Source organism: Gnatocerus cornutus, chromosome 1, assembly GCF_029298725.1.
Source record: "Gnatocerus cornutus isolate USDA-ARS CGAHR chromosome 1, icGnaCorn1.1, whole genome shotgun sequence".
Classification (NCBI taxonomy): Eukaryota; Metazoa; Arthropoda; class Insecta; order Coleoptera; family Tenebrionidae; genus Gnatocerus; species Gnatocerus cornutus.
This window is the reverse complement of record NC_142233.1, coordinates 18,941,986-18,969,972: the sequence shown is the minus strand read 5'-3', so window position 1 is coordinate 18,969,972 and position 27,987 is coordinate 18,941,986. Positions and strand designations below refer to the sequence as shown.

At 32.6% G+C, this 27,987-nt stretch overlaps 2 protein-coding genes and 1 non-coding gene across 3 annotated transcripts; 1 reads left to right on the top strand and 2 right to left on the bottom strand.

Annotated features, from left to right (window-relative positions):
• Positions 1 to 1,277: 1,277 nt before the first annotated feature.
• LOC148180787 (endoplasmic reticulum metallopeptidase 1-like) lies at positions 1,278 to 21,755 on the bottom strand. The gene is made up of 8 exons (XM_088031753.1): positions 21,504 to 21,755; positions 20,373 to 20,916; positions 14,012 to 14,701; positions 11,156 to 11,385; positions 10,922 to 11,105; positions 10,531 to 10,871; positions 9,868 to 10,362; positions 1,278 to 2,555 (listed from the first exon to the last, which is right to left on the bottom strand). Exons 1-8 carry the CDS (start codon positions 21,510 to 21,512, stop codon positions 2,391 to 2,393), a joined length of 2,658 nt encoding a protein of 885 aa, XP_087887879.1. The 5' UTR covers positions 21,513 to 21,755; the 3' UTR covers positions 1,278 to 2,390.
• Positions 21,756 to 24,322: 2,567 nt separating this feature from the next.
• LOC148180785 (allergen Tha p 1-like) lies at positions 24,323 to 25,482 on the bottom strand. The gene is made up of 2 exons (XM_088039693.1): positions 25,231 to 25,482; positions 24,323 to 25,116 (listed from the first exon to the last, which is right to left on the bottom strand). Exons 1-2 carry the CDS (start codon positions 25,385 to 25,387, stop codon positions 24,968 to 24,970), a joined length of 306 nt encoding a protein of 101 aa, XP_087895819.1. The 5' UTR covers positions 25,388 to 25,482; the 3' UTR covers positions 24,323 to 24,967.
• Positions 24,874 to 24,947, top strand: TRNAI-AAU (transfer RNA isoleucine (anticodon AAU)). Its single transcript has one exon. It is a non-coding gene; the product is annotated as a tRNA-Ile (tRNA).
• Positions 25,483 to 27,987: the final 2,505 nt, after the last annotated feature.

Genomic DNA, 27,987 nt, shown 5'->3' with positions numbered 1-27,987 from the left:
AACAGAGCACACAACGAAAACTTGAAAAAGCAACAAACAACGTGTAATAATTTAAAAAATCAAACTTAAAATTTGAAATGTCAAAAACAATGTTGGTAATAAACCCAATATGGTAAAATATTCCCAAAAGTGCCCGAGCAGCGGCGCTTTCCAAAGCATGGGTGCGATTTTGTTTCTCAAAACGATAAATATCGACAGTGATAAAATATAGTTGTCTTTGTCTTTTCCATTTGAAATTTGTATTTTTTTCTTTGTCACTTATCACTTCGTCTCGTATGCGGAGAAACAGTCGAACATCAGGTCGTGAGTATCACAAATCTCATGAAAAATGACGGAGACGCACAAAACAATTTTATTCACACTTAATTTTTTACTATTGTATTTTCAAGTAAAAAAACAATAAACAATATGGTCCAATTTACACAATAACTTAATTACGATTAAGTTAATCATGCATTTAAGTCGATGACTGTTAAAATTTGATTAAAAAAAGTTAGATCTCATTTAAACAAGGAACTAAACACTCTTATTTATTTAGTATACCAGAGCTCAGTACTATCGGTCCACTCGTTAAAAAGTTAAGTTGGCAACAACCCCTAGCAATTTTAATCGGTAGCAATTGGCAGTATGAGCGTTTGACCTTGACGCAACTGTGGCATGCGTAGAAGAAGCTAATCGACTAGCGCAACATTCCCAAAACTTGTTAAATCTCTATTAAAAACTTCCTGTTGCAACAAATGTTTAATTAGTTAGTAATTAATACACTCAACTTTGACAACGTGTTAACCTCAAAAATCGTTACATTCAATTTTCCCCTAAAGATTTGAAAGCCTGATTTACATACAAAAATTTTCGAAAATTTACACAGGAGAGTGGACTGATAGTAATGAGCTGGACTTTCGATATGTTATTAAAAAAATGTTAACACGATTGTATAGCAGTTTTTAACAATGATTCTCTGTCACTGTTATGAGAAACAATTGTCTATTATACATACACAACGCCAGTCAAGTTTGTGGAACACTACAGTGTGTGCATAAATTTCTCAAAACCAGCAAACTATTTTAAGACAATTTACGTGCAAGCATGCAAAAAACCACCAAAATCTCCGAAAAACCATGGGATCAACGTCAGTTCGTCATCAGAATTCGGTAAGCAGATGTTAAAAATGTGGTCATTCCAAGAGACAGTTTGATCGTCAATACTTATTATTCCGTCGTCGTAGACGCGTGGTTGAATGTTTAATTTTTGTTTAAGGAAATATAAAAACAAATGTACAAATCTTAAGATTATTTATTAACAATATAATATATTTTATAACAATGCAAAACATGAGTGCGCAAACATATCACCAAAATGCACACAGTAAATATAAAAATTTGGTGTCGGTAGGATATCACATATACATATTAAACTTATATGAATAATAACAAATAACCTGACACAAACAATAAAAGGAAATGTTAGAAAAAAACAGCCATACTGTAAGATACACGAACCTTGCTGGAAATTAGAAAATGTAGTCAGAAAATGCTAACTCAATTAGCACAAAACCAAAAAGTTGTTAGGTAAACTTGTTTGAGTTAAGTAATCACCAGTAAAGTTAACGTTCATAAAATGGCCGTTGTGTGGTATATGTCTAGAGACCATCATTGAAGAAGTTCTCGGAAATATTTTTTCTATTCATCCTTCTTTTTGTGTTTGTCATCAGTTTATCGACATCACCAACTAACACCGCCGACAAAAAGAAGGACGACTGTGTTTTGTTTATCATAATCATTTATTTACATTCGCCATCAAAGCCTAAATTATAGGAATAAAGCTCGTATGTCTACGCGACTTTAATTACAAATAAATATGTCCATATGATATGTACACAAGCTTGTTGCATCTAAAGTATTGCAAAAATGTTATTATTGTACTTTTTGCATTACGATTAGAAAATGGCTTTAATATGGATTGAGGAGGAAAATGCGGAAATTTTCGAGAAACTTCGCTAATTGACTAATTTTAATTCTACCACATTTAAATACCCTAAAACTGAGCAAACTTCACTGTAGATCGTCCTAGAAAGTCTACAATTCTACAAATATGTCGTTGTTTTTGGCACAAGGCAAAACATAATTTTAAAAGTCGGTAATAATCTTACGTATGCCTTCTAGATATGTTAAATAAGATGCAGGAAATCTTTGGCTGCAACGCCTCATTTTCAGCAGAAAGAGCGAATCGCCATTCCTATCGTGATTAAATAAAATACTGTCGTAAATATCAAAAGTCGCTCAACTTGCTGAAATTTCGTACCTTACAAATAACGTTATACCGAGATGTGAACACAAATTCTAGTCTTTTCTGATAGGATAAGTCATGTTGAGAAATTTCGAGGAATTTAATTAAATTATCCATGATTCGTAGGTTGCTGTCCAATACGAGACGGCTGTCCATGGCGGAAATTTTGCGATGAATTCTCTAAACTGCTTTGTACTCTTTCCAGGTTCAAACAGAAACTGGGAACTGACGGCCAAATCCATGATGGGTCCGGAATGTGTTGCAGGAACCTGAAAACGCCAAAATTACCGTGTTTAATTCAAGTAATAAGTTCTAAGTTGTACGATTAGTTTCTATCTAAAATAAAGAATCATTCAAAGTTCAAGTTTTTACATCTGCGGTCACATTTCATATCAATTTTGAAATCTTGAAATATCAATCATAATTACAAAGTATCTTTGGAGAGTTATTTTTTTAAATTCCATAAATTTCGACCGAAATTGAGTTTGATGCGAAATTAGAATACTTTTGAGTACATCTACAAGAATGTATAGATGTTATTTTTGACGGTAAGTAAATCAGTTAGTTGGTAATATTAGTTCCAACTCTCTGGTATAAATATAAAACGAGACGCCACTGGATTATGCATGTTTGGTTGCATAACTCGTTTCAACAATATTGTCAACCGCAACCCAAAATACACTGTCATAGCTTTCGTTGCAAAATTTTTGTCCACAACAAAACAATTGTCAGAGTTTTTAACAAATCCTTCTACTTAAGGGTCTACGCTACGCTATACCCGGTATATGGCTTACGATTTTTCGTTTTTGAAGCGCATTTTGGACTTTGAAAAATCGCTCGACCTCTGTATGTATGCGTCTCAGGTAGAGCTATGGAGGTGACATCTTCGAATTTTGAAAAAATGAAAAATTTGACTTTAATTAATTAAAAACTGAAATTCCCATTTTTCGTTTTTAAGGAATATAAAGCAACCTACGAAGTTAAAAAAAATACCAACATGTGGAGGATTAAAACCTCTATGGAGGTGACATTTTTGTTTTTGTCATTATGCTATAATTTTGAAGTTATTAATAAAAAAACAAATCAAAAATAGGCAACCAACAGTACAACTAACGCAAATTATCTTATTCAAATCTCATGATTTACGACCGCTCACTAGGGGGTCACTGACGTTCCGCCCAATTGTAATAAACTGCTGTCGGGTAAAAGTAGGTAAAGACCCAACTGGTCGCTCTCGGCAACAAACATCGAAGGTACTTGTAGCAAGTGTATTGAGAAATAATATTTTTAAACTGTAATATAATTCACTGTTTTCCACATCACCCTTGGGGTACAGAGAGACGGCGCGTTTTTTTTTAAGTGCTCTCCCCAATAGGCCTACTGCACTCTTTTGACTCTAACTATAAAATTACTTTATTTTAGAAATGACAATCCGGACATTTGAACGAACATAATTTATAAGTCTTTCTTTAAAATTGTTTTTTAAAAATTTATATACAAAAGTATGATCACTATTAAAATTCAATGCTGCCGCATAACATCTCCCTTGGTAAGACCCGGCAAGAGAAAAGTTAATTCGTTTCCCACCTACAAATTTATTAACGACAGAATTGAAACATTCCACTATGTTATTAGCCACGTCGCAAAGTAAACTAACTGACAAATTCGCGACTCTATTTAATGCAGGTAAAAATATATCGTAGAGAGAACTATTTTTAAAATTATTATACTCAATCAAATTTGTGGTATTTCCAACTTTATTACAAAAATAAGTTGCGCATTTACTGTAATCACCGAATATATGAGCAGGTCCATTATGAATGTCTCGTTTTAAATTTTCGATTTTTTCTGAGAATGGCAAATTTTCATTTTTTCTGTATCTAATCGCACTTACTACAGCTGTTCTAAATTTAAGTATATTTGTTCGCAAAAATTTTCTAACTTGAAGGTATGTTCTGGGAATTTTTGAAATTTTGCGCAATTTTGTACAATAATTTCTTAAAACATGATTTCTACACTCAATTTTTTGAATAAAATATGTTGGTCCATATGGTCCATATGCTTGAATTTTCTTATACACACTACTGTCTCCATCACCGATAATAAATTTAAATCTTAAATTATGCATCTGAACAGACTTTTTAAAAGCCTCTAAAATAACACCTGCCTCCATTGATGTGGATGATTTTTTCCAATTTGCAAAACATTTATGGCGGGCCACTGATTTCTTATCAGTCTTGAATCGTTTACAAAACTTGCATAATTTATTTTTAACAGCCACATATAAAATTTTTTTGGTTCTCGCACCGATTACACATCCAACTCCCGATAAAGCATTATAATTAGACTTATAAGAACGCTTGGACCATGCTCCATCAACAATTACAGTAATAAAAGGTACCCCATCAGCATCAATATCACCTAATTCCACCGCTAATTTACTTTCTTCTTGTCCAGCAGATAGCATTTCATCAATAGCCAATGTTTGCGTTTTTTCAAAAACTTTTCTTTCCGTGTTAACGTATTTTTTAGAACTCATTTGTGGAATATCTAAAGCGGCACAAAATTCAGTTAATTGCGCATGACCCCCACCTACAGCAACATTTCCGCAAACAATAGATTCATTAATTTCACATCTAGCATTTTCTGGTTCTGAACTGAAAGTATCTACAATTCTACACATGTTACACTTATACGTAAATATACTTTTTAAACCTATTCGTTTTTCCGCAATTATATCAAAGTTCTGAAAATTGCAATTAAATTGATCGTGTTTTAAATTTTTTATAGTATTAAACAAATGATTTATATCTACAATTCTACGACCACTGAGAGAAAAATTTGTATTATTGGAAACATTTTCTATTTCAAAGACATCGTCCGATAACTCTGACTCAAAACCGCTATTTACATTTTCACTTTCTAACATTTTTCCATAACCGCTTCGCAATTTGCTTTCTACTTTTTCGTTTAACTGATGTGCTTACATGATTTATTGAACCGTTCGCCATTGTAAAATAAAATAAAGCATTTTAAAGCAAAACATTTTTGAAAGCAAATTGTCTTATTGGTTAAGTGTAAAATCCACCGGTAGCAGGTAGCTTATTAGAGATGAGGATTTTTATGTAAAATTCGTACAATTAAAGACACAAGTGGATACAGGTTTTTAAAAAATAGTTTTTTGCATAATAACATTAAACGACAATTTTGCTTTTCCTGTGTGGTTCTGACTTAAAAAATATTAACCAATATAGAAACTATGATAATTTAAAATGTTAAAATTGTTAAAAATGAATTAGGGAACTATTTTTATTGATTATCGGGATGTATTATTATGAAGAGTTAATTTTTAAATCACAGAAAACAACAAAGTAAAAAAGGCCCAAAAACTCATGTGTCAGGTAAAAGGTTTGGTTAAAAAAAATTAAATGCGTTTTTCTCAAATAAAAATAATAAAATAATAAGTAATTTTAGACTTTCCCCGGCGACCAGTGAGGAAAAATTTCGGACTACATTTACGAAAATTACATTTTTCAATTAAAAACATTTTGCCATTACGTACTATGGAAACTGGAAATTTGCGGATTTTATACATACATTTTCCATTAATTAAAAAAAAATTACGCCCGTAAAATTTTTACCTACTAGAACCAGAAATTTCACGGGCTCAAAACGCAGAGAAACTCAAATCCTGATATTTAAACTCATCTTTGGTCCAACACGAATTTATTGTTCCAACCGCTGGGTTTCTTAGGAAATGTGCAGGTCAAGCGACCGTTTCCATAAAGTTTATGATTCCCTCATTACCAAATCCTCGGTAATCCCTTTTGGCAGCTGTCAATCAAAGGTGTTGTTAAAGTTGCATACTTTTCAAACAGAAATTTTCGGGCAGGCTCGTAGACCCTTAAGATGGTTTCTAATCGCATGTGCAATGGCTTCTGTCCCGAGAAAACGTTTAACATGAAAAAGCAATGCTAAAACATCGCAGTCTCCACAAATTAAGAGCCTAATAACGTGAGTAGATTGTTCTGAAAAATTTGACAACTTTGACGTTCAGTTTAATAAGTATATTTTCGAATTTGCACCTTTTTTTAATAAAAAAAATTAATTTTCCAATTCTAAGAGTTTTCGTGTTACACGATTGGTAATGGTTTTTTACTTGCCACGTTCAATTTAAATTTTGATATTACTTGACAGGAAACAGGTGACAGCCAGACTAATTAGTTCTGCCAACTCTTTAAAAACAAAATTTCCTACTTTGAATTCTCTTATCTTGATGATTCACGTTCCGTAGAAGTAACAAAATTTAGTAACTTTTATTTTTGAGCTGTATAACTAAGGTTATAACTTTTCTAGTGTAATGCCTTGTAGAACAGATGTCATCAAAATGACAGTTTTTGGTTTGTCATTAAAGGTAAATAGTTGTTTTCCAAACGAAAAAGAAGAAAATCATCAGAGGTCCGAATCAGCTTCAACTAGTTCATCGATTTCATCTTCTGAATCTGACTGCTAGTGTGACAATGATTGAAGGAATATTGTCTACAGCTGCGTGTCCCATGAGTGCTGACCAGTCTTGCCTAATTAATTTTTCGCAGTCAGAAACAAAGTTTTTCCGGTTGTTTGGTGTGCATTGCGAAATTGATTTTAACCATAAATTTCTGACTTTTTTCTCTCCGATTTCTACCTTTTGAAACTGGTTGTCTTGTAATAGTTGATTCCATCTCGTTTTATTGTCAAATTTGAACAGTGATGCCAATGTTTAATCCCTAGTTATTTCAAAAATCCAACGTAGCGAACCGAAAGTATCCGTTAGTTACTTCTACCGAACGTGAATCGCTATACAAGGTGTTAATAAATGTTTCTAGCATCAAAGATGGCTCTGGAACTCCTGTCATGCATTACTTTGCCGCTTTGTTTTCATAGTGAATATAACTATCCTAAAAGTGATTTATAATGTCACTTGCGCCAACGACGTTTCAATTACGGTTTTGTGTCCAAGTTTATGATTTTTCATGAAAACTAGAACAGTTTTTTCCAAAACTTACTTTTGTCCATGATTGAGGTTAACTACAAATACCTATAAACGACCAAGGTTCCTAAATTAAAGCAGGTTTGCTCGTTACTAAGGCTGAAACTCCACCCCCTTTTGGTTGCTAGGTCACAAGAAAGTTCTGTCAATTGTTTTGCGGTGTAAAAACAATGTTAATTGCTATTGTTGTTTAACAAAGTTCGTGTAGAAACATCAGAGTGCTAATTATTGCTGTTTTAAATAATAATAGTAATGAAAAAATTAAATCGGAATTTAAAACAGCTTTCCGATGACGTATTCGCGCCAGTTGAAGAGGGCTGCTTCTATTGGCTGAAAACTTTGTAGCAAACCTGTTAATTTTAGTAACCTTGATAAACGACTCCCAACTGGGGTGTGTTCATAAATTGAGACGTCTGTTGGAGCGTGTGACGTCAGAGTGATGTGAGATTTCATGACAAAAACTATACCAAACTTCTGATGTCGAGATCTCGCTAATTCTTTCGAGTAAACTTGAGTTATTATACATCAGTGTACGCAGAATTTTCCGCAGATTCCAAATCTGGAATTTAAATTCCGATCCGACAACAAGTAACTGAGTTATGGCCGATCAAAGTTTCGAAATATATATTTACATAACAAGTACGGAAAGTGACCAATTTCGCACGAGTGTAAAAGTAGATGCACGAGGCGCCAGATATTACACGAGTGCAAGAAAGACACTTTCCGACGAGTTATGTACACTATTTTTGCTACGACCTTTCATCATCAGGAAGAAACCATAAGTTTCGACAATAGTTCAATTCTTATCTATTCTAAATGTCATTTTTCTACAACCTCATAAAAAGTGACGTATTGTATATATTTAGATGGTTCATGTTTTTGTACATCAATTTACGAAAGTAAAAGTCACTAGTGTGATATGAATATATCCGCACAGACCTGTCAAAAACGACCTAACCAATTCATTTTCATCATTATGCATGTTGTTTTACAGTGAATCGTCTAGATATTTAAGACAAAAATTCAGGAGTTACATTTGTATTTGAAAATAACTGTCAATTTTAACAGGTCTGTGCGGATAAATTCATATCACACAAGTGACTTTTACTTTCGGAAATGGATGTACGAAAACATCAACTTTCGGAGTTAATTAACCGTGTGGAAAATGTCACTTTCATATGGGGTCGTAGGAAAAGTTGATTTTCATTTTTCCTCATTTTTCGTAATTTTTAAAGTTAAATATTTCGGAAACTATTTGAGATATTGAGATGTGGTTTGCGCCATTCTTTTTCTCGGCTCATTTTACGTTAGAAACTGTTCTCAAAAGCCCAAAATTCGATAGTCGATTTTTCACGAAAAAAAAAAATCCGACTCAAACGATGAAAATTTTTCATTTTTTTTATTTTTGGCCATAACTCGTAAACTATTTGTCCGATCGATCTCAAATTTGGCCAGTAGATAGATTTCGAGCTCCTCTTCCAACTGATGTATAATTCGAAGCTATTAAACGTCGTTTTCATGTTGAAAACATTGATTGAAAATCACCCTAAAATGATGTTTCCAAAAGAGTTTTTGGCCGATACCTCGTTCATTTATTAAGCAAATTCAACAAATTTGGGTCTCATTTTACGCAGAATTTCACGCTGAATCCAAAAACATGATGATTTTTGAATTTTGTCAACAAATAACCGAGTTATGGCCGTTTGAAATTTTGGGTTGTCCCAGAGGGCTAAATTTTTGAAGGTTCGAAACAATTCGTGCTCGATATCTCAGAAACTATTTCAGATATTGGAATGCGATTTGCGCCATCGTTTTTCTCGCAATTTTTTACATAAGAAAAAGTTCTTTGATTTTTCTGTAGTCGAAATTTGCAAATTTTCGCAAAAATTCATGACTACAACTATGGCAAACTTTTGATATCGATATCTCGCTTATTTTTAAGAGTAAACTTAAGTTGTTATACATCAGTGTACGCAGAATTTTCCGCAGATTCCAAATCTGGGATTTAAATTCAGATCCGACAACAAAAAACTGAGTTATAGCCGATCAAAGTCTCGGAAAGTTGATTTTCATTTTTCCTAATTTCGATCGATCTTAAATTTGGCCAGTAGATAGATTAGATTTTTCGATTTAGGAATTTGAGGGAGAAGCTGGTTGACATTATAAAACGTACATTTTTTTTAATAAACAAAAAATTTAAAAAAATGTATTTTTCTAAACTAAAAAATTGAAGCACAATTTTCAACGGGGTGCGTTCTTAGCGTGGCATTTATGAACGCTCAAAGTCGAGTGACAGAAAGCATTACGCATCTTTATGAACGCTTTTCTGACACATTTCACACAAACTTTACACATGGTGATTTTTATGAACGCAGTCCTTAGTACTCTAATGGACCTATTAAAGCGGCAAATTCGAAAAATGTATTTTGAGTTGCAGTTTGAGTTCGGCAGGGCTCATTATCACTCGCGGACCACAGTGTATTAGTTATTTGTGGATCAAACCACATGAGCGGAAGTGCGGTAAATGTCTATTAATGATAAAAAAAACTGACCTTAAAATCCATGGAAAACCTCAAAGGCACACGTTGCAAACCATAAGCATAATAAATGAAATACGTATCCCGCCCATTCCACTTAGGACCCTTCAAAGGTATTTTGCTATTCAAACTCCATTCTGTTAATTCCACGTCCAAAACAGGAGATATCATCACATCTATGTGCGTTGGGCCATCTATTTCTACTGTAAATCTTAGTCCATCTGTAATTTGTGTCACTTCAACAACATTCATTGTGACCGAAACTTTTAACTCGGGCTCTGGCGCTGGTAACCAATGCGTTTTCCACAACATTGTTAGAACAGGAACTAAATACGGCAAGCCGCAATATAAATAATCTTTACAGTCTTGATCAACAACTTCCGCTGTTGCCATTTCCGGCACGTGTCTATCAACAGTGTGAGGGCTGTTGATGTCCATGTCTACTATCCAGTAGCCGCTTTTTTCTGCAGCAACTGCTCCGGTGGCATCGTGGAAGGTTCGTTTAGAGTGCTAGAAAAACGACTGTCAATATTTGACTATGGATCAAATTAAATATCAGCAACAAACTTTGTAAGTTTATAGAAACTATTGAAAGTGGGCTGTAAGAGTTTGACCAAATTTATTAATTCGATTAACTTACAAATTTTGTTATCTGTTTAAATGCGAATATTTTCTTACAGCGATCATAAATCTCTGAGGGGCCAAAGACGTCGGTTCTCCGGAGTATGGGAATCCCATTGGTGTTAGAATTAAAATGGCAACGGAGAGAAGGAAGAGTCCCGTCAGCAAACTAAATATCCTCTCTACTCCCCTCACCAATAGAATTAATGGCACCGCAAAACTAAAAAGAAGCGCAAACAAAATGCTGACCATTATAGCTATCAAGAACTCGGCATGGCTCCCTGCGCCAGCTCTTCCCATAATTGGAATAAACAAATATAAAGCTCCTATAATTAAGTAGAAACATTGGACAAAAGGTAATCCAACCATTCCAATATGCAGTAACAGCCATTTTGAATCTAAGATGAAGTAATTGTATTTTTAGGTACAATGAATCGTTTTTTATCACCTCTCCATTTTCCAAAGAGTCTTGTTTTTAAAATGTTGCCCAATGACGCGAAGAAGACCCAAATTAGCGCAATGAAGCTTGATCGTACTCTTACTATGACGCCAAAAATTAGGCTTATAGTCCATATTAGCTGATAGGCGTCATAGTACAGCTGGAACGTGGTCCATGGAGACAATTCGAGATCCTAAAAGAAAAAAACTTTAATTTCGGTTTTCCCAATCGGAATTTAAGTACATTTTGATAGTTTTTGGAGTGTAAAAGAATTACTGTCATAGAGACTAGTAGTGTAGGAATGACGTAGAGGAAGAATATCCACAATGGCCGTGCATACCAACTCATGGTTCTGCCCAAAGCGGTTAGACAAACTGCTATTATTACAGCGGTGATAATCGAAGCTATCCAAGAAGCAACAATGATGGACATGCAGCCAGACAACTTTTTAAAATATTGTCTCGTTGTTAAGTCTAAAAGATAGAAGGATTAGCAAATTAAAGAACAAAGTCACTTTGAACGTGGAAAAACCTTGAAATTTGTCTTGGCAACAATATAATGTAATTTTTTAGGCGACTTAAACTGAAAATGGAATTTTTAGGCCTTTAGGTAAGTCTTCTGGCCGCAAACATTTTTTGCCGGTCTATGGTGGCGCCATCTATCCATAGTTTTGCATATTACATCAAGATACCTATATTACCCCCAACTTTATAATCATTTGGGTAAAATCAAACAGACAAACTCCTGTAAAATGCTGCTGCAACAACATCAAAATGCACATCAAACCAAATTCATACAAATTGTGATGCTACACATGCCGAAACGGCAAATATAAATAAAGAAAATATGAACTTTTCTGAAGGATTCAGAAATATTTACAATTATTCAATTGTTATAAATGATTAAATCAATAAATAACGAAGTCGCCTAAAAAATCGTGTGTGTATCACGGCCAAAAAGTGCCATTTTGCCCTCACCTCGGCCATTAAAAAAAGGCTCGGCCAAAAAAAAACACTTTTTGGCCTTGGTACGTAAATAACTATTAATATAATAACTGTCGATATATTAAAGGCGATTTCATGTTTTTTCATGTTTTTTTTATCACAATGCAAAGATTAAGTCCGGCTTACTTTAGAAATTACAAATGAAATTTATTACGACAGAAATTAAATTCCCTATATGCCATTTTTACGATTGATAACTGCATCTGTACTTTTCTGTCTCGTTTATCCAAAAGTTCGTTCTTTACATCATTGTTAATTTTGATAATATCAATGTAAGAAAAATGAGTTTTTAAGTTAATTTAGCCATTTGTAGTCATAAAAATTACTTATTTCGTCGTCTAAGTCTGCAACGTCTGCTATGTCAGTTGTGAAAATAGTATCATGTGAGCCACAAAATTTTTGTTTAGGGAAGGCCATGAAATTTTGTTTTTGATATAACCTCAATTTTCCATGAAAATATATAACATTACAATGTGCAAATAAGAGAAAATGTATCGTGTGTCTCTGCAGAATCAATTGAAAACTAATTAATTAAATCAAATGACAAATGTCAAATTTTTTCTCGACGTAAATTTTGTCAAAGCCTACCAATTGAAGTGTAAGATTTGTATAAAACATTGCTTATTGGAAGCAAAATTTTACATTTTTGCTCACATTTTACAAAAAAAGTTGAATGCTTAATAACTGTTATTATTATACGGAAAATTTGTCAGAATTAACCCCAATTGATCTTCTCATATTTTTAAAAATTAACAATATACATATGTGTATGATGGGAGAATACATTTGAGGTTAATAAGAAAAAATCCATACAAGCATAAGGAAATCACAAAAAATATTCATTTTTACTCATTTGCATGCTGTTACTAATCATTATTCTTGAATTAAAAAGACTCCAATGTTCGGCAAAAATAGTAGTATATTATAATACAAGTTTATAAGCAAGCCTTTAAAACACGCACGTCGTAAGTCATAAACGAGTGTTATACGCTATTTTTTATTATACCTATCCATGTACAATCCTTTAGGAGCATTGAAAAAATGTGAATTTACACAATCAAATTATCAAAGGTTCTTTGTGAATCGTTTTCGTAGAGACGGTTATCAATTGTTTGTTTACGTTGTTAAGCACATTTTTCACGTTTGTAAAAATCCGTTCAGAAAATGAGTGAAGATATTAAATGGCTAGCAGGAATAGTAACCAGCTTAAAGCGGCGGGCTTTGAAATTTCAAACAATAGTAATTGTAATTTTCATGTTTATTTATATTATAAATAAAAATTGGTCCTGACATTTCACTATTTTTTGTTACCTAGACAACTTTAAAGCTTCAGTGTTTTAAACAGAGATTTGGGAATTAATACAAGGTGTTTATAAATGTTTCTAGCATCAAGGGTGGCTCTGGAATTCCTGCCGTGTACTATTTTGCCGCTTTGTTTTTATAGTGAATATAACTATCTTGAAAATTATTTATAATGTAACTTACATTCATGACGTTTCAGTTACAGTTTTGTGTCCAAGTGTTAGATTTTCAGGTTTTAAACCACAACTAGAACAGTTCATTTCTCAAAATTTACTTTGCTCCATGTTTGAGGTTAACTGCAAATGTCAGTTGAAAATTCGAAACCCAGATTTGTAATGAGCGGCAAATTTTTTTGACATTTCATAGCCACCTTTGATGCTAGAAACATTTATAAACACTTTGTAGATGGGGGACTTCACCATAATGAAGATTGATCACCAAAGTGGAATCTAAACCTAAATTATTATCTCAATTAAGACAATATTTCTATTTTTAAAGTCATTAAAACATTTTTTTATACAGCGCCATCTTGTGTACTTTTTGTGCACCAACTACAAAATTGACATGATGAAATTTATGAATGTCAGATGTGACAGTTCTCATGCATTTTGAAAAACCCAATTATTTAAATTAAAGTTTTTCGGCTAAAAAGTTTAATACAACCATTTTACTGCAATTAATACCAAATTAGAGAGTCATCTGGTTGAATAAATCAATCGACCTTAGAGCAAAAAAATTACAAAAAAATCAAGGTTTTTCAAATGGTGTTCAAAAAAATTCACTTCATACTCACCATCACTTTTCTTAGCACTTTGAATGTTCTCATGAATGGAAAACAATGAAAATATCACAGTTGAGAGATTAATAAGATCAGCCACAAGCATGGGCCATCGTACAACAAAAGCGCCCAAAAAGTCAAAAAAAACTAAATTTCCTGACTTGTACTTGTCAACTTCCGACAATTGGTGTCCTTGCGCCATTCCTCTAGCCAACGCCAGAATATTATCACCAGTCCTTTGTAAAGAACCCAATGGAATAGCATCAATAGTATCAAATTTCGTATGATAAACATAACCATTAGCAGACCACGCGAAATCCAATCCAGAAACATTTCCAAAATCCCTAAATATCCTATAATCCGTATCCCCCGGGATAACTCCGCTTTGGAAAATCTCTTGAGCCAAAGATGACGCGTATGGATAAGGCACTTCTTCGGAGTACGTTTCTAGTATCCAAGGATGGTTTGGTCCAGCTTGGAAAAGAACTTCTCTACCACCAGCACCGCAAGCTTCTAGGTTAATAAAAGTTCGGACCTCTTTGGCCCATGGGTGCTGGGTTATAAAACCATGACTAGCTGGCATGAAATTTTCTTCGCCTCCGTTGAATAGAAAAATTATGTTGTGACGGAGAATTTTCGGCGACTTTGAAAGAACACGGAGGATTTCCAGCATGACGGCGCAGCCAGCACCGTCGTCGCTGCCACCTGAAAAATATAACACAGTGTAGGAAACTTTTATATTAACCACAACATAATAAATTTGTCCACGATGTCACCTTGGATTCGCTTGAATTGGGCATTGAATTTCTTGGTGACATTGGAGCTTCCCAGGGCGAAACAAATCAAGATAACTAGTAAGATAAACGGTAAATAATGAAGTTTATATGGAATTAATTAAAAGATTCCAAATTTTCTAAAAGAATTGATAAGTGATGTTAAATGTAAAGTAAACACAGGTGTTTGTCAGCCCTGAGAAATAAAAAGTGGTGCGTTATTCGGTTTGGTTTTATTAGAAAATGTAGGTAGTGAGTCAAAAACTAAACGACTGTGATTGAAATGACCTCAAACCAAACAAAGCAGATTTAACAAAGGTTAAAAGAGTTCAGAATTTTATACGTTTTTGTTCAAGCAATCGGAAGCAAAGAATATTCAAATTGTTACAAATTGTTGTTGTTACTCTTATAAAATATTTATAAATTGTTATAGAGACTCTTTACTATTTAAATCAGTAGGGAATTAAAAAAACAAGTTAATCGAAATAAAATCTACTATAAACATACACAAAAATACTTTATTGCTATGCTAGAATTTAGTCTATTTTAAAATTTATTGACATAAACAAAATGGATATTCACTTTAAAAAATATTTTGGCTCAAAAGTTTTTACAATTTATGATTTTACTACGTTTTTATTGTCAATTAAATATAAATTTTAAATATTAAATATTTCATCCATACGAGTGACCAGGTCAATCCTCTTTAACATTGACCTCTTTTAGCTTAAATAAAGTGAATAACTGACACTAAACAAGTAATTTGTTATTATGTTAAACAAAAGTTTATGGGGTTACATAAAAATTAGTCATACTTAGCTATTTAAGATACGTCCTTTACAAAAAGAATTTTTATTATAAAATCAAATCATAAAATTATACTGTTTATTATTATATTAATTATAAGTTTGAGAGTCTTAAAAAATCATATAATTTTAACAGCATTGGTTCACAAAATTTTGAGATTTTAGCAAAACCTATTATAATAATAATTAATTACATTTTAACAAAATAATTCGTTTTTGAAATGAAACATTTTCGTCATTCGTATCAGTACATCTACATGTCTATATCAAAAGATATGAATAAATTAAAAATAAATTATTGCTGCTTTTATTGTTTTACAGTTGTAGTTATTATTGCTTGAGTCAAGTAGTCACGTTTTATGACTTGTGTTATCTTTAGATAAGAAATGTATTTTTTCTAGACGAATATAGTCATAAAATTGTACCAAACAATTCGAATTGTACAAAATTAAAAAACTGACAAATTTATTGAATAGGTCCATATAGTGAAATTTCAAAGTTTATATTTTTTCAATGTTAAAATTAAAACCTAAAAATCTGCATATACGTCAAAGCCATGATAATTGTATTGTTGCGATTAGTGAGGACATTTCGTAAATAAATAAAAATGTAATAAAATTATGTTAACAATTTTTCAGAGTTTTTATCACAAATGCATTGGAATGTGAAATTACTGCACTAAAATTCTTCATTTTGGCATTACTTTTTTAAATCTGAATCCATCATATTTTGAAAAATAAAAGACAATTTTTTCAACCATTTTTCCTGTAGTCTTTGGTGCGCGACTTTCCGGACACCTGTGCTTGACCTTTAGACTTCCCACTCGATAATGGTAAATGCAAACCACCACACAAACCAAAATCCATTTGTCAAATATTTGTTCCACCAAATTTTCAGTCAGTAAAGACTGTTTCTTACAGGGTGTTGCACTTTTTATGTTACACAGTATAAGTTTATTTTCACAATTACGAACCAACTACGCCACTGGTATATAATAATAACTGTCAGTTTGACGTTAATAAAAAAAATCCCTAAGATGTCTTTGATTCAAAATTCGGTGGTCCTTTGCAATTGATCTCTGATTGATGACAAATAAACTTTTCCAGCTCTTAAACGGTTAATGAAAACCCGGAAAAAACATTACTTTTTACGGCTGCCACCATCACCCCTTTTTCTATGGCCGCACGTTACCTAAAACCCTGTAGATTTTGTGTATTTATAAGCGTTTGTTTTATTGTGACATGTATTAAAAACGAGCCTCTTAAATATACGGGGTGATTTTTAAAAAAACGGCAGGCGTTGTAGAATTATTATTTATGAACCGATTTCAAAAATTTAAAAAATACATTAAACGGTTTTTAATTTACTATAAACTGATGATTTTAAAATTTTTCTAAATGTCTTAGTATCTTTTTAGCGATACTCAACTTTCTTATTTTAAATTGGAACCCATTTTTTTTTTTCATAATTTGAAAGATATTAATTTTCTTGATTCAGAAATGTGTAATATGTTCTACTTTTACAAAAAATATTTTTAAAAAAATTATCAAAAATCAAAAAATTTAGGCAATAAAAGTTAATAAAATCTAGGTGCGTGGTGTCAAATAACACAAAACCGTTATTGTAATTTAAAAAACCAGCAAATAATAAAAAGAACAAGTTTTCTTTCAACAAGATGGGGCTACACCTTACAATGCACGAATAAATTAAATTAGGTAGATGTTTTTTTTGAGTAGTAATTATTATTGTCTTTTGTTATTAATAATTTCAAAAAGATTGCCAATCCTTTCTGTTATTTGCAGCTTTTTGACATTACAATAACAAAAGACAATAATAATTACTACTCAAAAAAAACATCTACCTAATTTAATTTATTCGTGCATTGTAAGGTGTAGCCCCATCTTGTTGAAAGAAAACTTGTTCTTTTTATTATTTGCTGGTTTTTTAAATTACAATAACGGTTTTGTGTTATTTGACACCACGCACCTAGATTTTATTAACTTTTATTGCCTAAATTTTTTGATTTTTGATAATTTTTTTAAAAATATTTTTTGTAAAAGTAGAACATATTACACATTTCTGAATTAAGAAAATCAATTAAGACATTTAGAAAAATTCTAAAATCATCATTTTCTAGTAAATTAAAAACCATTTAATTTGTTTTTAAAATTTTTGAAATCGGTTCATAAATAAAAATTCTCAACGCCTGCCGTTTTTTAAAAATCACCCTGTATACATTGAAGTTGAAATCACTTTTTCAAATTCGAATATCGAGTTGCCAATATTTTGGAAAAATATATGATTGGCTAAATATCTAAATATCATATACTTTTCAAAATTATTTCCATAAGAAGAATGCACTACATGTGAAAAGCAGAAATTAACAGAATCTTGAACTGGGCAAGTGTCTCAAAATTCGCCAATTCCGAGTTCAGAACGTTGTAGAGAAACACTTCAGTAGTTCAAAAATTAAGAAAAAAAGATTCGGGACTCTTTGAACTGCGTTTTTTTCAAATGCAGGGTAAAAATTTTAGTGTTTATTATTATTTATGGTGTAGATGATGGTGGATAATAATAATAATAATAATAATAATAATAATAATGTAAAACAATTTCTTGAAGACTTTACTTTATTTTGGAGGAAAAAAATCTTAAATTTTTGTAATTTATTTACCTGAAATTATTATTTTTCTATAATAATTTCAGGTAAACAAAACGCAAAAAAATCACCTTTTCAAAATGCCAGATTAAAATAAACTGTTATTAAATATAAATTTTAAAATGTTTATCTGTAATAATAATAGTCCAGGTACAGTTGCGGTCAAATTATTTTGGACGTCATTTTCTTTGACATTTTGAAAATTTCATTGTAGTCTATGCATTACTGTCAATTTGACATGTGAAACTGAAGCAATTTTGTCAAAAGTGACAGTAATAACCAAGTAAATAAAGGGTGCTTTACACTTCATGACAATCAAATTATTTTGACGTCCAAAATAATTTGGCCGCGACTGTACATTGACATGGACCTACTAATGGCGAAAAAATTAAGAAGAGATTTGCATATTATAATCAGAGCTAATATTTGCTACAATTTATTTTTAATTACACCCCGGTCCACACTAAAATTAACTTCAAGGCATGATACCAAAATGTAACAAACCTGATTTATAATGCATTTGCTAAATAATCATTGCGGAAGATTTTCGTTTTTCCTATTTTTTTGTTGTTATGGCAGTTATAGCAGAATGTTTAGAGAAACATGAAATTTATCTAATAAGATAAAACATACAAAAATTGAAAGTAAAAAAATTTAACCACGAGCTCGCAATTAATTGAATATCAGACACTCGTATGTAAACAGTTCAAATTTTACGAGTGCCAAGTATCGCAAACAGTCTCATTGATTTTATTAATAACTTCAAGATCAGTAAAAATACAGCAAAACGAAATTAAGTAATATAGATATTTACATAACAAGTACGGAAAGTGGCCAATTTCGCACGAGTGTGAAAGTAGATGCACGAGGCGCCAGCCGAGTGCAGATATTACACGAGTGCAAGAAAGACACACAAAATTGACAGTTATTTTGAAATACAAATGTAATTCTGAATTTTTGTCTTACATATCTCGACGATTCACTGTAAAACAACATGCATAATGGTAAAAATGAATTGGTTAGGTCGTTTCTGACAAGACAATTTTGAGAGGTCTGTGCGGAATATTCATATCACACTAGTGACTTTTACTTTCGTAAATTGATGTACAAAAACATCAACCATCTAACTATGTGGAATACGTCACTTTGTCACTTATTGTCAAGACTTATGGTTTCTTCCTGATGATGGAAGGTCGTAGGAAAAATAGTATACACAACTCGTCGGAAAGTGTCTTTCTTGCACTCGTGTAATATCGGCTGGCGCCTCGTGCATCTACATTTACACTCGTGCGAAATTGCTCACTTTCCGCACTTGTTATGTAAATATCTAATATCACACTAGTGACTTTTACTTTCGAAAATGGATGTACAAAAACATTTAACCGTGTGGAAAATCCCACTTTAATATGGGGTCATAGGAAAATTGTATTTTTGGTATTTTTATAGTCGAAATTGCCGAAATAATCAAATAACCATTGTTATAAAATTTGAATATGGTTTAATAATAGTAAGCTAATATTAAATAATCAATACTTTGTATTTCATGTCCTTTAAACGTTTCTATATTATTTATTCATTAACAATAAAATATCTAATTAACTCAAAATAAAAATGTGAAAAAACAGAACGTCGTGTTGTAAAATGCCAGTATCGCAAATATGTATGTCAATAACATTTTAATGTAGGACTTAATATGACCAACGATATAAACAAAAATGAAAAATACAATACTGCTATGCTAAAACCTGTATGGAAAATGTAAACATGTTTATCTAGAAACCTTTTGTGATAATGAAAATGAGTTTTACAGTAATACATTTACCCTTTTACAAAACTATCGACCCTAAATTCTTCCATTTTAGAAATCACCCCATACATTTTTTAAAGCAAACTCGAAGGAAATGCGCCGTGATATTTCAAGTTTAACGACTGAAATTGAAAGCAAGCACGCGATTTCGCGACTGCATCAGAAATTAGTAAAAGGTTGAAAACGGTAATGCCGACTTTCCACCCTCCTCACAACCCTTCTATAATTGATGAAATCAATACTGTATTGCAACAGTAAATATGGACAAACATTCACAAGCCGCTCAAATCTATCTATAAAATCTGTCCCATTTTTAATAAAGATAACTCACCTGGACTATCAACCACAGTGTCAAAGTGGCAATTTATTAGCAGACTATGAGGTGACTGAATCTTGGAGCCAACTTTAACAACCACATTCTGGACATCTCTGTACACGTTGGTCATACCATCAAGGAACTCCAAATTAAAATCACCACTCGCTTTCTGGATATCCAACTCAATAACGTGGTTCTCGTGAGCATTGTTAATGATGTCTTCTACTTGTGATTTTAGCAGTGCAACGGCAGTCACCTCGTTGGCGTAACTACCAGCTATGCGAGGTCCGATTTTGGTTAGTTTTTTTAAGAGATGATAGGCTCTTTCAGCTATGAACCTATCAGGGTTTTTGGCTTCATCTAAGATTCGTAGTCCTGTAGGAAGTTGTTTTTCTATAACAATCACAGCTGCAAAAACTACCAGCATTAGTCCTAATACTGCAATGAAATGGGCCGTTCGCATGGGCCGTGGAAATCTGGGTTTTTCATGTTTTCGGTCATGTGATGTCGGTTGTGGTGCTTTGATGTCTTTAGGGCGCTTCCGCAAAGACGATGGGTTCTGTAAACAGACAAAATTAAGTGTATTGATATTAGTACAATTAGCGACTTCCTTTCTTCATCGCGTCAAGTGTCGTCACAACTTGAAAAACTTTGTTCCCCAACAGTGTTTACACCACATACCAATTAAAATGATAGTTTTAACAAATGGTTCAATCATTTACTTTAAGAGCAATCGTAAGCATAAGGTGCCTGATTGCTTCAGTAAAATCTGCCAATATTTAAGGACAAATATTTATTCCAGAAAAACATTTGGGTTGTAATCTCCATGTGTTTGCAGTAAACAATTTTGTTGATAAAACCAATGAAATGGTCATAGACGTAGATAACACTTTGACTACTTTGACACTTATTCCAAACACTTGACTTAATCAACCATGAATCATGAAAATGAACAAAAAACTGATTAACAACGAGTGAGGAGAAAGAAGTGTGGGGAACAAAGTACAGAAAATAAACAATAACACTTGACATAACCTTGAAATTGACGTTACTTGGTCACGTAGAAATCGCTACTTTACACTCTTTTCTCGCAATTATTATGCCACCAACAACAATCCCACGTTATTTACTTAATATTTATCTTACCTTTGACATGACTGAGGGAATATTAAAAGTTACACACTGATTTTTCACACTCGTACTGCTATGATAAGTGAACACAATTTATCGAAGATAATATCATTCTGGAAAACTTTTGCTTATCAGATTTCTTAACCAAACGAGACACAAAAATTTTGATTGTGTTATTTTAGAAAAAGTGTGTAGGGTTGCGCACACGGCGACTTAATAGATTTGCTGATCGTGCGGATACTGCGCGCAATTTGACAGCTACTCGAGCGAAGCGTCATCGGTTGTCATGGTAACGCACACCGCAGAGCAGTGGCGTAGATAGTTGTGGGTCGGTGACATGTTATAATACACCTAGAAGGTGAAAAGCCGGTGGTGCGGGTAGAAATCCGTGTTCACACAGAAAGAGATAGAATAACAGAATTTAGTGTTTTTAGTGTATTTTGTAGCATAATTTGCTACCAACCTATATGTCAACTGTCGAAATCTCCCAATCTCTCAAAGATGATTTAGTATAACAGATTCGGGCATACAGTGTAAATAGAACCTACGTTCAGTTCCAACGTACTTTTCTTCTCTTTCTTTCACATTGAAATTTTCATCGATGTTCAGTCTTTCCTTTTCTATAAGATCCAGCCAATAACGTTGGAGCACGTCAGTCGTGGCTTATTTCTGTTTGACGCCAGAAATGTGACAGGACAGCGTCTTTCCGTTGCGTTTAGAGGTTGCGTTCATTTGTTCTGGGTTCATTTGCAAACCGATTAACATAATATTTGATTGTTTTGTGTTGGATTTGACTTTATTTGAAAACTGTGTTAGTGTGTGTAGTGTGTAACGCTAAAGCGACCGATTTTACGCTAAATTTTTATTATTCTCTTATTTTAAAGGTTTCTCATCCTTTAAATTCAAATCACGCGCCAACTCTCTTGACCAATCAATTCTCAGATACTGTAGAAAAGGATAGACTTATTTAGTTGTCAGTTTTTAATGTGTTAGAAAGGGACAAAACCAATGGTGCTTTTCTGAGATTGTTCAATGATGCTGGCCCCGAATCTGTTATACTAAAACATCTTTGCACCGGATAAACTATAGCATGGGCCATCTTGGAAATATCATTTGTGTATGCAATGATATAAATCTGGTACACCGGCGTATCAAATGTTGCCTATATTACAAAATCCGTTTTACATTTTGAAAGGCAAAAAGTTGTTATTATAATTTATCAAAGATGTTTTTTCAACGATGTCATTAACACAAGTTGACAAGCATCGTTATTTATTGAAATAATGAGTTTTATAATAAAAATTTATTTGTAAGAAGTCAATGGTAGTCTGTTTTCTTTTCTTTGCTGCCGTAGAATTCTCAATGATTTTTGATAAACTAGTTTCTAATTTATCGTAATCCAATAAAAATAAGTGTAAATACTAAATGGTCTGTAGTTTTTATAATGTATAAAAATAATTAAAAATGTAGGAGTGATCAGTTTTGAAATTTTTTAAAACGGTCAAATAGAACCTAGTTTTTTCTAATTAAAGCTCTTGTTTATTATTTTGGTTCTTTGGTATACAACTTTAGTCATAATTTATTAAATTTTGCATGTTTCTTCAGACTATTTTCGGTGGTTTAGTTCAACTTAGATTAAACATTACACTTGAGAATTGCGGGTTGCCTAAAAATCGGAGTCCACTATTTCCAATATGGCTGGTGGGAACATCATGGCGGGTACTTTGCACTATCTAGGTTATTTAGTTAAAGTTAATGTTGTGGATTTACAAATAGTGGCCCGATTTTTCTAACAATGAGATGTGAATGTCATCAAAGACGGTGCAAACAGTTTTATTCACAATGAGTTAATAATACATAAGTTTCCAATCTTTTTAAAAGTTGGGAAATGAGCTATTACCATCATAACAGTTTACTTCCTCGCGGGTTAGGAAATACAAGATGTTTATAAATGTTTCTAGCATCAAGGGTGGCTACGAAATGTCAAAGCAATTTGCCACTCATTACAAACGTGGGTTACTTTGAGAAAAATACTGTTTTAGTTATGATTTGAAACCTGGAAATCAAAGATTTAGACACAAAACCGTAACTAAAACGTCGTTGACGTGACATTTTAAGTGTGGTTAAACATAGTTAGCTAGTTTTACTTGTCTGTTATTTCCAGGTTAATAAATTATTAGTGATTCTGTGAACAAATATGGTTGTGTTAACAACATTCTGTTATTTAATTTTTTTTGTACTCTACAATGCTAGAAACATTTATAAACACCTTGTACCTATTTCCCACCCTCAAAATGCTAGTCATCTAAAGTCCGTTTTTTTTTTTTAAAAACCACCAACACCGCACTCTCCCACCACTTTACAACCGGCAACGTCGTCGATAGTGACTTTTTGGTGACAAAATCAAATAGGTTAGTTGCCTAATTGACAATTTGATTGCACAAAACAGTCTTTTAGGCTGTGGCGAGTCTTTTCACTATTTAATCCTAAGATTTGCAATCGAACAAGGTGTAAAAGTAACGTTTTTAACGGAAACAGTGCGTAATTTTCAGAAATGTCAAAAATTTGACAATTATTTTCTCACCAAAAATCTCCCTAGGCAACGTTGCCGGTTGTAATGCAGGGGAAGATTGCGGTGTTGGTGGTTTAAAAAAAAAACGGACTTTAAACCAGCGCTCATTACTATCGGTCCACTCAAGTTAAGTTAGCAGCAGCCCCTATGGGTAACAATTGGCAACAAGAGCGTTTGACCTTGACACAACTGTGGCATGCGTAGAAGCTAATCGTCTTAAGCAAGATTGGCAAAACTTGTTAAATCTCTAATAAAAACTTCCTGTTGCAACAAATGTTTAATTAGTTAGTTATTAATACACTCAACTTTGACAACGTGTTAACCTCAAAAATCGTTACATTCAAATTTCCCCTAATTTTCTCCCTAAAGATTTGAAAGCCTGATTTACACTCAAAAATTTTCGAAAATTTACAAAGGAGAGTGGACTGATATTAATCAGAACAATAAAATAAAAACTTAATTTTGTTAAAAAAAATAGTTATCTACTTTTTTATTTCAGTTTTTAAGAATAAAACAGTTTTGAAAAAAACAGGTAACATTTTCGAAATTGTTTCATTTTACTACACTTTACTGCATCTCTTACAAAATCTAAATACTTTATTATGCAACCAATAGTACACAGCAATGTAAATGATATCACATTACAATTTTTCAGTTGTAATAATTTTCTTTTATTTATTTAATTAGTTAAAAAGTTAAATTCAAAACTAAAACAAATTTCAAGGGTATAAATTTTAATAAAAAAACAGCTGCTACTTTAGAGATCTATAAATAATTTGTACAAATATGAAAGAATTGACAAAACGTTGCATCGGCCCATTAGCTCAGTTGGTTAGAGCGTCGTGCTAATAACGCGAAGGTCGCGGGTTCGATCCCCTCATGGGCCAATATTTTTTTTTATTTCATTCTAGGATTTTTGCGAAGAGTATTTTTCCACCAACAAATTCCAAACATCTGGATATTTCGACTGCACATAGCGAGCAATTCTTCTTGCATTCGCCACTTGTCTCGCATCACAGGTCGCACAGTTTTTGCCGATAATCTCTGGCAATGCACCTGCAATTATTACATTGGATTAGAAATGAAAGTGAAGGGAGATTGAGATTAACAACCGTCCAATCTGTTCCAATCTGTTATATTTTTACTTAATTTATAAAAACAGGTTTTTACCTTTGATTTGTCTCCCTAAAGCGTCGCAGGGTGCCTTATCAAGAGCACAAAGCAGTTGTTTTTCTATGTAGTTGTTGCCAGGAAGACCTAGCTGGCCTTGAACTTGGTGGTTGAGAGTGACCACAAGCACAACAACTAACCACCTCACAAACGACATCTTAGGAACTGAGGGTGTCGTCTCCCCGACTGCTTTATTTATATTCAAACCACCTTTCACACGCCATCAACCGACAAAATCTCTTCATTCTTGTCCAAGTTGTGTAAAAGTCTCAGATAATGAAACGAGTGGGAGACAGTTTGCTTAAGATTAGAAACAGAAACATTATTCATTTGAAGAGATATTTAAGAGGGGTCGCTACCTAAAATCCTGCAATGCAATGTCAAATTTGACATAGAGAATTGAAATTTTGAATATATGGTGTCCTTACAATCGTCTACAGATTTTCCTTCGGATTTTTCGATATGAGTTATCTAACATTAATAACCCTGCACCAATTTTGGGTAAAAACTGTAACTTCGGTTTAGGTTGTTGAATCAAAATTTCAAAAAGGAGTAATTGTAGAAAATCGATTTAGACTTAGATTTAGATCTACGCCAAAATTTTATAATTTACAACCAGCAATTGTCAGCAAACCACAGAAATTAGGACTTGTTCGCAAATATAAAATTTATGCTAGAGTCAGGTAGTTTGACGAAACCAAGAGGTCCAGCTGTTTGTGAAATATTAGCTCTTTCTTGGAAATAACGATAGGAAAATAATAGAACTGTATTTTCATCTTTGCACTGCATTATTGGACTAAGCCTAAGAAAAATGTTAAAAAAAACTCCTATATTAATAAGAATTTCTGTACTAGAAACAACTACCTATTTCAAGTTCCTATGCATTTGTTATACAGAATCGGAAGCAAAAATTTGTTTTTTATCACCAATAATTTTGTCGTCGCGACGCTTCAAAATTGTAATCTGTAAATTTTAGCCATTTTTGAGGCACAGTGGAACCAAACGCTAATGGATTTTTTAATCCATATAAATGTGTTAAATATATCTCCTCAGTTGTCATTTCAGATTTGATTCAAATTGTTTTCAAAATTTAAAGAATCAAATTAGTCAAAATTTTAAACTATGCATACACCAAACGATCCTTTAGTTCACTTTAGATTGTAACAAAAGCCCTACGATCTCAAACGCCTTTAGACAAATAAATGAAATGATTTGTGAAATTTGGAATAAATGTAGTTTGCAAGTGTTTCGTCGTGATATTAAAACTAGCGTTTTTTCTCAAATTTTAAACACAATTTGCATAAAATTGAAAATAAAAACAGAAACTTTTTAATCAGAGTTATGTTAAAAAAAAGAGTTAGCAAACGTTTTCACTAAAACTCTAAATTTCACTTCTTGGGCGTCGCGACGCCAAGCTGACAGTAATAAAAAAAGCGTTATATTCTAGAACTTAATCAACCATAAGCCGTAAGCATTTGAACAATTTTTTTTTATTTAAAAAATATAAATTAGGCAATTTTGTGCTCCCATGTTACTTCAATCAGTTGCGATTTTGATCACTTTTTCTATTATTAAATATACAGGCTGTCCCAGAACTCGTGAAAAAAGGCTTATGAAGGCAACAATTCTAAACCAAAATTTTAAAACAAAAATTTTCTAGCTCAAAAAATAATCGAGTTAAGACAAAAAACGGTAGCCAATCCGGAAGCTGAACAGAATTTGAAAATCGGTAACTATGGGCACATACTATTGTTCATTGGTCAGACTCGTTGCCTAGGAAATTAGGAGGGCTTTTTACTCCACTTCTAGAATAAGCTTCCGGGATTGGTTGTTAATTTTTTATTCCTTCTCGAATACTACAACGTGGTTATAAATGTTTCTAGCATCAAGGGTGGCTATGAAATGTCAAAGAAATTTGCCGCTCATTACAAATGTGGGTTTCGATTTGTCAACTGACATTTGCAGTTAACCTCAAACATGAAGCAAAGTAAGTTTTGAGAAATAAACTGTTCCAGTTGTAGTTTAAAACCTGAAAATCGAAAACTTGGGCATAAAACCGTAACTAAAACGTCCTTGAAGTAAGTAACATTATAAATAATTTTCCTGATAGTTACAGTCACTATGAAAACAAAGCGGCAAAAAAATGTGCGACATGAATTCCAAAGCCACGCTTGATGCTAGAAACACCTTGTATTAAACTTTAGCAATTTTTGTTTAAAAATTTACTGATTGCTGATTGTGAGGGTTTGTGAAATCAATATAAATGTGTGAAAAATATCTCAGTTGTCATTTTAAATTTAATGAAAATTGTATTTAAAATTTGAGTTAGTTAGTTTCCAATTTCATTACGTCAAAATGAGGAACTACGTTTACACCCATCTGTCAACATCTTGTGTCACAAATGACTTTAGCTCGCTTTAGATTGTAACAAAAGTCTTAATTGGTGAAATTGTCGCTTTGTCGATGTTAATTAACGATTTCTGTTGTCCATAAAGTTCAACATGCCCGTGTTAATCAAAATTAACCTTCATAAAAGTAAATGAAGTGGCTTGTGAAATTTTGGTGTAAACGTAGTTTGCCACTGCGTCGTCATAATTTTGAAAACTAACTTGATAAAACTGCGTTTTTTTCGCAAATTTTAAACACAATTTGCATTAGATTTAAAACAAAAACTCAGATATTTGTATCACAGTTATGTTGAAAAAAAATTGAATTCGCGAATATTTCCGCAAAAACTCAAAAATCGCTAAAAATTAT

What these genes read in the sequence shown, in the direction of transcription:
- LOC148180787 (XM_088031753.1), bottom strand. An exon ending in CACTGTGGTTGATAGTCCAG is followed by an intron (nt 14,702 to 20,372) that starts GTGAGTTATCTT and finishes TATATTTTTCAG; the next exon opens with GTGGCAGCGACGACGGTGCT. An exon ending in ACTCCAAAAACTATCAAAAT is followed by an intron (nt 11,106 to 11,155) that starts GTACTTAAATTC and finishes TTTTTCTTTTAG; the next exon opens with GATCTCGAATTGTCTCCATG.
- LOC148180785 (XM_088039693.1), bottom strand. Translation starts at nt 25,387, where the DNA reads ATGTCGTTTGTGAGGTGGTTAGTTGTTGTGCTTGTGGTCACTCTCAAC. An exon ending in TTTAGGGAGACAAATCAAAG is followed by an intron (nt 25,117 to 25,230) that starts GTAAAAACCTGT and finishes TAATAATTGCAG; the next exon opens with GTGCATTGCCAGAGATTATC.